Consider the following 10565-nt stretch of genomic DNA (forward strand, 5'->3'; position numbering starts at 1 on the left):
TGTACATCTATAACTTAATGCATACTGACAAAGAAAAATCTTGTTTGATAATGGTTAACCAACAATAAACATTTACTAAATCTAAAAAAAAAGAAAATAAAAAAAGTAAATGATTACAATTTTCTATGAAAATGTAATGACAAAAATCATATTGAAAAAGTACAACTCCAGTATAAGCTTATAAGAAGCTGGCTAATGACCTGACTAATACATTTATTCAATAATCAAAATCTTCACACAAAAAATCTTCGCAAGGTCCAAATTCATAGGTGAGTTTCATAAAATCTACATATAACACAATATTCTCATTTTTCTAAATTACTAGAAAAGAAGAAACAAGAAAAAGTGCCCCATTTCCTTTCATGAGACAACCATGATACCCTAACTGAACAGGGAAATAGGAAAGTATAGTTTAATCCAATTTGTGAACACAGAAATAAAAATCCTAAATTATTACCATAAAGTGCTAGGAAAACATGTAAGAAGCAACTTACTACACTCATTAGCAACTAGGGTCTATACAGGAATCCAAGTTACTTTTAGAAAATCCATTATATTATTCACAATATTTACAGATTAATTAAAGGACACAGCTAAAGATTTATTCTGATACACAAACAGTATTTAATATAATTCATGTGCATTCATGACTAACATGACATTTTGGCAAACTGGTAACTGGAGGGAACCTACTAACCTTGACAAAGCTGACAGCAAACAGAGTTCATGGTAAAACTGTATATATTTTCCCTCAAGACTTACTTGATCTATTTCTCCTTTTCCATTTAATGCAAGGGCCTATCTAAACCTCATAAATCCATTACAATACAAAGTGGGGAATGAATAAAGAGCTTACCTGAAATGTGTTCATTTTCTGTGGATCTTGGGAGAGTATAGAGAACTGTAAAGCCTCAGCTGGGGGGACAGAAAGAGGATGTCACACGGTCTGGCCTACCTCACAGCTCCTAGATTCGCCTCCCCAAATCTCAGCAACCCAGTTGGGGAGCAGCCTTCCTAAGGCAACAGGGCCCTTCAGGCCTTGAAAAAAGCATGAGAAGCACCACGTAGAGGTGGCACTGTCTACGACAACTCTGAAATAGTTATGGGGCTTAAACTGCTGTTTTTTATTGAGTGAACATAAACTTTTCCCAATTGATTTAACAATGCACATGTGCTTCTAACACACACACAAAAATAAAGACAATAGAGGATTAGCTGAATTAAAGTACACCACAGGGTAAGACACTATTCTTTCATTAAAATTAACCTAGCAGGTACTGTAGTTCACGCCTGTAACCCCAGCACTTCGGGAGGCCAAAGAGGGAGGATAGCTTGAGCTCATGAGTTCAAGACCAACCTGGGCAACATGGCATGACCTTGTCTCTACAGAAAATAAAAACTTAAAAAATTAGCCAGCTGTGGTGGCATGCACCTGTGGTCCCTGCTACTTGGGAGGCTGAGGCAGGAGGATCACTTGAGCCCAGGAGGTAGAGGCTGCAGTGAGCCGTGTTTGTGCCACTGCACTCCTGCCTGGACAACAGGATGAGACTCTGTCTCCAAAACACAAAATTAACTTAGCAGAAAAATATTCAGTGTGCATCATTTAACTATTTTTCTTAGTAATATTGTTTACCCTTGGTATAGACAATCCACAGAAAGTCTTGTAAAAGAGATGAGATACTTTAAGGCAAAGAGTTTTAGATGTTTTAACATCTAAATACTGGGATGTATTTCTCAAAAGGCCTTTGGATAAGATGCTTTTGGTGACTCACCTGTGAAAGAATGAACGGAACTGTTTTCCTCCTGGCTCTGCCACAAACGAGGGATCCCCGGAAACTCACTGAAGCTTTCATGCCCAATGTCTTTAAAGCTTTCAAAAGAATCAGAAGTAGATAACCACGGAAAACCCTTCATGTATCATCATGCTGGGATTCTATGAGGTAGGGACAAAGTCTCCAGTGTCACATGTGTTAACAGCAGTATGGCATCTGTAAAGAGTGGAGAACAAAGGGACTGGGGGCTACTTTGGGATCTGGGGACACAATCTCCGGTTACCCCTACCCTCAGACCTATGCAATGATGTGGCCTTTCCTGAGTAGCCTGTCCCTGGCCACCACCTAGCTCATTTTGCTCTTCTCAAAGCTGGCCCAAACCACTCACTGTCACCCATTCTGTGGTGGCTTCTGGAGGCTTCACCAAGTCTGGCTCATTCTGGGAAGGAGGATCAAGAACTGCTTCTGACCATGCACATCTAGGATCTGCTCCTCTGTGGGCTCTTCTGCCTCTGCTCTGAAGCTCGGGAGGGAGGTCTAGGTCTGAGAGGCGTTCTCTTCCAGGTAAAACTGTTCACAGAGACCCCTGCTTCCCACCTCGCAAGGGCTGCTCTGTTCAAGGAGCCTGCAACCTGACCTGAGAAACCATGTTAGAGGCAAAAATGTGACTCTCAGAATTCCTTACATCAGACTTAAAAGAGAGACACCCTGACAACGCAGAAGGGGCCAGGAACCTGTCTGACCCAAAAGATCTGAAGACACACCAGAAATCCAGACTACATTTGACACGTGGTAAGATTCCATCTACATCCACTCCCTGAGTATTTGGGGACATGCCATTCTGCTAAGTGCTGTGAAGCCTGCAATGCTGGTTTTAGGCAGGTGTGATATTAGCGCCTGAAACGGGAAATAAATCACACCTGCCTTTGAACCCCAGCTCCCTCACTGCTAGCTTGTGACCTGAGCCTCAGTTGTTACATTTAATGCAGATGTGGTTATAGGCACCCAATGAATGGAACAAAGTGTCTTCTAAATACAACAGCAGCAGTCGCTCATGGCTTAGTAGCCTACAGTCGGCTGTTTGCTTTACAGGTGGTGACTTAAAGTTTTAAACCAACGCCATGAAGCAGTCATTATTAATACCCTCACTTTCAGATGAGAAACCTGACTCTCATCCAGGTCCCTGCATTCGCCTCGGCTTCCAGTTGACAGAGCTGGAACTTACCCGGGTTTTTCCAGCTCCAGAGCTCGGCGTCTCGATGCAGACCCACCGTCCGGGGATTTCGGGCACATCGTCGCCCGCGTTACAAATGCGCTTTCCCCTCCCGCCGCCGCTCGCGCCAGGCTCCCGTCCCGCACACCGCGGCCCGCACCCGGCACCTGCTCCGGACCAGCGCTCAGCCTCAGCCGCCCCGGGAGCCAGCGGCCGAAGTCCCTCTCCACCGGCCGCCAAAGCCGAGGGCCCGCCCGGTCGCATCCACTGACACAGGGGGCGGGGATCCTACGAACTTCCCGCTTCCTCTCCCGCTTCCGGGCACAAACGCTGTCCTCCCGCCAGAGCTGCGCCCCCTCTACTTTCCGAGCCGACCCCCGAGCTTCCCAAACCGCTTCCCGGGAGTCTCGAGAACCCAAATGAGGAAGCAGGGCTCTGGCTGCACAGGCGCAAGGAGCCCAGTAGCCCCATCCCAGAGTGCTGCGCGGCGAACCAGACTCATTCAGGACTACATTTCCCATAAGCTCTGGCGTCCGCCTTCGACGTGACTCCTCACGTTTCGGCGATTCAGAATTGGCGGGGATGGAGTTTTTATGAAGAGTCTTCTGCTCAGGCTCTCTAAAAACAGGGAGAAGTTAAAGGTTAAAACTTGAACGCTACTGACAAATACAAAGAGTAGCCCTCCATTGGTCCCCGGTTGAACCAGCATTTTTTTTTTCCATAAGACTTTCGGAGACAATTGGGAAGCTGAATATGGATTGGGAATTGCAAATATTGAAAAAAAGTACCGTTACTTTTGTGAACTGTGAAAAAAAATTAAGAATTTTGTAGAAAAATTGATTTTTTAAAAAAAGGAATCACTACTGAAGTATTTAGCATTGAAATGATATAACTTTGAATTTACTTTACAATTTTATACATTTTCAACCTGGAACCTCCACCTTGTCTCTTTACAGCCTACCCGACCCATTGACCTGTGAGCCCTGTCCTGGCCTCCCCAGGCGTGAGAGTTCCAAGGCGGGTCGGGCCCGGTGCTGCAGGTGTTAGAGAAAAGCTTTTCGTTTTTATCCCTTAACATTGCTTCTTGCTGAATTCTCTTATTGTTTCAACATATTTAAATTTAATGTTAATTATCTTGGGTTTCCATGCTCATAACGAATTTTCTTGCTTTTTGCTGATTTTTTTTTATTTCCATAGGTTATTGGGGAACAGATGATGTTTGGTTACATGAGTAAGTTCTTTAGTGGTGATTTGTGAGATTTTGGTGCACCCATCACCTAAGCAGTATACACTGCACCTCACTTGTAGTCTTTTATCCCTTGCCCCCCCCGCCCTCCGCCATTCCCCCCAAGTCCCCAAAGCCCATTGTGTTATTCTTATGCCTTTGCATTCTTATAGCTTAGCTCCCACTTATGAGAACTACGATGTTTGGTTTTTCCACTCCTGAGTTACTTCACTTAGAATAATAGTCTCCAATCTCATTCAGGTCGCTGCAAATGCCATTAATTCATTCCTTTTTATGGCTAAGTAGTATACCATCATATATATACCACAGTTTCTTTATCCACTTGTTGATTGATGGGTATTTGGGTTGGTTCCACGTTTTTGCAATTGCAAATTATGCTGCTATAACCATGCATGTGCAAGTATCTTTTTCATATAATGACTTCTTTTCCTCTGGATAGATACCCAGTAGTGGGATTGCTGGATCAAATGGTAGTTCTACTTTTAGTTCTTTAAAGAATCTCCACACTGTTTTCCATTGTGGTTGTACTAGTTTACATTCCCACCAGCAGTGTAGAAGTTTTCCCTGTTCACTGCAGCCATGCCATCATCAACTATTTTTTGATTTTTTGATTATGGCCATTCTTGCAGGAGTAAGGTGGTTTTGATTTGCATTTCTCTTATCATTAGTGATGTTGAGCATTTTTTCATATGTTTGTTGGCCATTTGTATATCTTTTTTGGGAATTGTCTATTCATGTCCTTAGCCCACTTTTTGACGGGATTGTTTGTTTTTTTCTTTGATGAGATTGATTTGTTTGAGTTTGTAGTAGATTCTGGATATTAGTCCTTTGTCAGATATATAGATTGTGAAGATTTTCTCCCACTCTCTGGGCAAAGTGAACAGCTGAGTAAAGATTAAAGGTGAATCAAAAAGTGGGCGAAGGACATGAACAGACACTTCTCAAAAGAAGACATTTATGCAGCCAAAAAACACATGAAAAAATGCTCACCATCACTGGCCATCAGAGAAATGCAAATCAAAACCACAATGAGATACCATCTCACACCAGTTAGAATGGCAATCATTAAAAAGTCAGGAAACAACAGGTGCTGGAGAGGATGTGGAGAAATAGGAACACTTTTACACTGTTGGTGGGACTGTAAACTAGTTCAACCCTTGTGGAAGTCAGTGTGGCGATTCCTCAGGGACCTAGAACTAGAAATTCCATTCAACCCAGCCATCCCATTACTGGGTATATACCCAAAGGACTATAAATCATGCTGCTATAAAGACACATGCACACGTATGTTTATTGTGGCATTATTCACAATAGCAAAGACTTGGAACCAACCCAAATGTCCAACAATGATAGACTGGATTAAGAAAATGTGGCACATACACACCATGGAATACCATGCAGCCATAAAAAATGATGAGTTCATGTCCTTTGTAGGGACATGGATGAAATTGGAAATCATCATTCTCAGTAAACTATCGCAAGAACAAAAAACCAAACACCGCATATTCTCACTCATAGGTGAGAATTGAACAATGAGAACTCATGGACACAGGAAGGGGAACATCACACTTCGGGGACTGTTGTGGGGTGGGGGGAGGGGGGAGGGATAGCACTGGGAGATATACCTAATGCTAGATGACGAGTTAGTGGGTGCAGCGCACCAGAATGGCACATGTATACATATGTAACTTACCTGCACATTGTGCACATGTACCATAAAACCTAAAGTATAATAATAACAATAATAAAAATTTAATCAGTATTTAAATTAAAAAAAAAAAGATTAAAGGTGAGCTGCGAGGTGTTGGTTACCTCAGAGGGTGCTCTGCAGAAGAGTATGTCCATGAGCTACTTGAACTCTTTAAATCAAAACAAAAGGAAAAAAGTTTATTTTAAGCAAGTTTATTTCTTATCTGATGGTTATCGGATGGGAGAACATTGCCAGATCTAAGCTACCAAACTCAAATATGTTTTCAAAAACAAATGGTTATTGAACATCACATTTTACGGAGATTCTGCTCCCTTTCTCCCGCCCTCCCCAGAGAGAACAGTCTTGCAAGCGAATGATCAAAGGTCAGTCTTAGGACAACAATGAGAAAACAAGCTATTTAGATAAACTCCTCTACATTCCCTTGTTATGTGCTTTTTACTATTAACTCAAGGTAAGAGGATCAGGCTGCCTTCAGCCATAACCCTTTCCTAAAGCTTTTGCAAAACCTTCTGGCCTTCCAAGAAGGTTTACCCAGTTCTTTGTAGGACAGATGATTGATAGATGTAAAGTAATTCGTGAGATTATCTCACAAACTGCTTAGCAGGGTTAGAGGAATCCCCGGGATACATAGACTGGCAGCTGTTTCCACCTTAAAACCAACAGAATTGTCTAAGTTGCAGACGATGTAAGACAGAACAATTTTTATGACGTGATCATGAAGATGTGAAAAATAGGGGCTGTAAGAAGGACCATTCTTTATACACGTGTGTTCCTTATCAAGCCAGCAACTTGACTATGGGGAATGTTTTACAACCCCAGAGACCTGCGCCTGCCATGCTGCTCTGCACAGCAGCCACTGGGGGGCTCTCTTGACCGCAGTTTTTTAAGCTAGTGCTCTATATAGAAGGGTGAGTTTTTGTGAAAAGATTAACATTTGCTCACTATCACATGGGTTTTACATATTCAAGCTTGATGTACTTGTAAAGTTCCCATCTGCCTACCAGCTAGGTGTCAGACATTACATGTGGTAGGCACTTGAGGATTTACTGAATGACTTTAAATCAACACTGGGTCTGTGTGTGTGCTGCCTTTTATGAGTGTGAAGGTGATAACACTGCCTCTTTTCATGATGCCCTTGGCTGAGATGTACCATCATTCTTGTGACTAAAATTGGGCTGTACATTTCTATGGGCACAGTAGGTAGCAGAAGTATCTGACCTATGATTGTGATATGGCCTCTTGCTCTGCCTGATCAAGCAAAGTCTCTGTAGAACATAAGAATAAAAGGCACTTACTTTCTGGTCAAAACCAGAAGAGTTCTTATTACAGCATTCCTAAGAGTTCTTATTACAGCACTCAAACTAAGCTAAATCAAAGGCCAGTGCTCTATTTTGCAGATTTACATAGAAAGACTTGAAAGTTATGCTGATATTGACATTTGTCCAACCAACTAGAAGAGGATTGTCTTGTCAGCCATTTATCTTGCTGTGGAGCGATGACCATGAGGTTACAGGGAGTGTGAAAAACTGCAGGCTCTCTGAGAACATTTAATCTGGTGACATGTGAGTTTGTAAGGTTTTTGTGAACTTTCTGATCATTTTTCAATTTTTTTTGCTCCCATAAACCTAACACTTTAAGAAATATTTTTAAAGGTTACATTGTGCAGATGATGGAAATGGACATGAAAACCACATCTTTCTATTAGCTTTAGAATAACAGTTCATAGTTTTCATTGTTCATTGGTAGGTCTTGGTAAATTGCTCTTGTAATAATCTGCTCATAAATTGAAAAGTATTTTTCTGGTGATTTTTGGCGATTATCTTCCAAGTATACTACCAGAACATAATAGTATAGTAAATATCTTTATGGCTTTCTAGAGGCCGTCTGCAAGTTCCAGTCTCTCTTTAAGGTGCACATGTCTGGCCTTTGAAATAATTGGCTGCTGACAGGTCTAGGGCCTCTAGACTGTGAAAAATGTGTAGCTTCACCCTGAGTCATACACTGTGTATTTGCTCTTGCTGGTGTTTCCCCTGCCTTTATCTGAAGATCTGTTTTATAGAAACCTTGACATACAGAATAGCCACAGATCCCTGTGCCCCATCCCCTCCCCCAGGAGTGTTGCCTGTGTTTAGAGATTGGGCTGATGAGTTAGAAGCTCTCCTCAGGCAGTCTGAGAAACATTGCGTTGCTGGACATCACCCAATGCTCACCTCAGTCAAGAGCTTCCTAGGGCAGTCATACAACCACAACAGCACTTTGGGGTCCTTGAGTTACCTATGAGAGTGCAATAAATCTTGCTGAGTCAGGGGGTTGCTCACAGATGGCACCAACTGGACACAGAAACATGAGCTTCATGGGGTCTTTCTTCCAGTCTGGCCTCATGACTGCTGTAAAGGGAAGGGCCTTGGAGCTGGTAGGCAGGGTGAGCCAGGGAGGCATTTTTAGCAAAGGCTCTCAGAGTGCCCACTGGACAGTGAGAATGGCTTTGTGGGTGACACTTAGGAAAATATGAAGGAACGCCTCATATGAAGATCAAGATCGTGACAGGCAGTGGCACGAGGTTTTGTTTGTTTGTTTGTTTTACATTTGCCTGTAGGTAAAACTGTCATTCAAAATGTATGTAGCCACAGAAGTGGATCCTGATGGCTAAGTAGAAATCTCTGCCAGTTGTGCTCCCCACAGGAATAGCCTCAGCAGTGGACCTGTGGCGAGGAGAGAGTCCGTGCTTGGCGGAGGGAGAGCACAGCAGCTGTGGGACTTTGCACTGAACTCAGTGCTGCCTTGTAGCAGAAAGCAAAACAAGGCTGCCCTCATCTGATGCCTCCACCCACGGAGGAAATATTTACACTAGTGCCAACCCACGGAGGGAACATTTACACTAGTGCCCACCCATGGAGGGAACATTTACACTAGTGCCCACCCACGGAGGAAACATTTACACTAGTGCTAGCCAGAAGGGAACTGTTTATCCCAGTAGTTGGAACTTGAGTTGTGGAAAGCCTGGCTACTGCAGGATAAAGTACTCGGGGTCCTTAATCAACCTGAAAGTCTGTCTAAGCCACAAGGACTGCAACTCTGAGGCAAGTCCTAGTGCTGTGCCGCGCTTGGAGCCAGTGTATTTGGGGGCATGTGACCTAGAGAGACAGCAGCTAGGGCAGCTATGGAGTGCTTGCCCACCCCTCCTCCAACCCTAGACAGTGCAGCTCGCAGCTCTGACAGAGATCTCTTTCTTCCACTTGAGGAGAGGAGAGAGGAAAGAGGACTTTGTCTTGCATCTTGGATACTAGCTCACAGTAGGAGGGGGCACTGGTCAGAGTCATGAGACCCCCATTTCAGGTCTCAGCTTTGGGATAACATCTCTAGACAAACTCTGGGCTAGAAGAGAACCTGCTTCCTTGAAGGGAAGGACTCAGTAATGGCAGGATTCTTCACTATCTGACTAAAGAGTTCTTGGGCCTTGAATAATCAGCAGTGGTAAGCAGGTAGTACATGCCATGGGCCTCGAGTGAGACTCAGAGATGTGCTGGCATCAGGTGTGACCCGGCACATTCCCAGCTGTGGTGGCTGTGAGGAGAGACTCCCTCTGCTTGAGAAAAGCCGAAGGCAGAGTAAAGAGGATTTTTCTGGAGCTTAGACACCAGCTCAGCTACAGTGGAGAAGAGCACCCAGTGGACTGTTGGAGTCCCTGATTCAGGCCTTGGCTCTTAGATGGCATCTCTGGACTTAGCCTGGGCCAGAGGGGAGCCCACTGTCCTGAAGAGTGAGTTCCAGGCCAGACAGCATTCACCACAAGCTGACTGAGAGCCCTGAGGCATTAAGTGAACATCAGTGGTGAGCTGGCAGTAATCCGCGTGAGACTGTGATGACGTTGTAGGTGGGAACAGACTACCCTGCCTGGGGAGAGGGAAGGGGAGAGTGGGAAGGGATTTGCCGGGTGGATTCAGTGCCAGCTCAGCCATGGTAGAACAGAACACCAGGTAGATTTACAAGGTTTATGACTCCAGCCCTGGCTCTCACAGATAGCACCTTTGAATGCATCTAGGGACCAGGGGAGCTTACTGCACTGAAGGGAAGGACAGAAGCCTGGCTGGCTTCACTACCTGCTAATTGGAGAGCCCTGGGGCCTTGAGTGAAATAGGTGGCAGCTGGGTTGTTGTTACAGTGGGGGTCTTGGGCAGTCACAGCGCTGTGCCGGCTTCAGGTCTAACCCAGTGCTGTCCCAGTGGTGGTGGCTACAGGGGTGCTTGTATTGCTCCTCTCCCAACTCCAGGCAACCTAGCACAAAGAGAGAGAGACTTCATTTGTGGGAAAGTAAGGGAAGAAGTGAGTCTCTGCCTGCTAATCCAGACAATTCCTCCAGGTCTGATCCAAGACTACCAATGTCGTGCCTCCACAAGTCTGCAAAAACCAATGACATTCTTCACAGAAATAGAAATTTAAAAATGAATCCTAAAATGTATATACAACTACAAAAGACTCAGAATATCCAAAGCTACCCTGAGCAAAAAACAAACAAAACTGGAGGAATCACATTATCTTATTTCAAATTATACTGTACAGCTATAGTAACCAGAACAGCATAGCACTGGCATAAAAACAGACACATAGACCAATGGAACAGAA

General features: G+C 44.0%; 1 protein-coding gene across 7 annotated transcripts in view; it reads right to left on the reverse strand.

Moving 5' to 3' along the window:
- ZNF782 (zinc finger protein 782) overlaps positions 1-3446 on the reverse strand; it is a 38278-nt gene extending 34832 nt beyond the window's left edge. For 2 of the 7 annotated variants that reach the window (XR_010136559.1, XM_063714315.1), the window contains exons 1-3: positions 2998-3446; positions 1773-1870; positions 857-915 (exon numbers count right to left, since the gene is read on the reverse strand). Coding sequence is in view for 6 of the 7 variants with exons in the window: in XM_063714315.1 (XP_063570385.1) it covers positions 857-915; positions 1773-1870; positions 2998-3065 (225 nt within the window). In the remaining variant the exon portion in view is untranslated. Of the gene's footprint in view, positions 1-856; positions 916-1772; positions 1989-2997 lie in introns of all 7 variants that reach the window. The other 5 variants (XM_063714318.1, XM_063714317.1, XM_054520309.2 and 2 more) reach the window with 4 other exon arrangements.
- Positions 3447-10565: the final 7119 nt, after the last annotated feature.

The sequence above is a fragment of the Pongo abelii genome, chromosome 13 (genome assembly GCF_028885655.2).
Source record: "Pongo abelii isolate AG06213 chromosome 13, NHGRI_mPonAbe1-v2.0_pri, whole genome shotgun sequence".
Lineage (NCBI taxonomy): Eukaryota > Metazoa > Chordata > Mammalia > Primates > Hominidae > Pongo > Pongo abelii.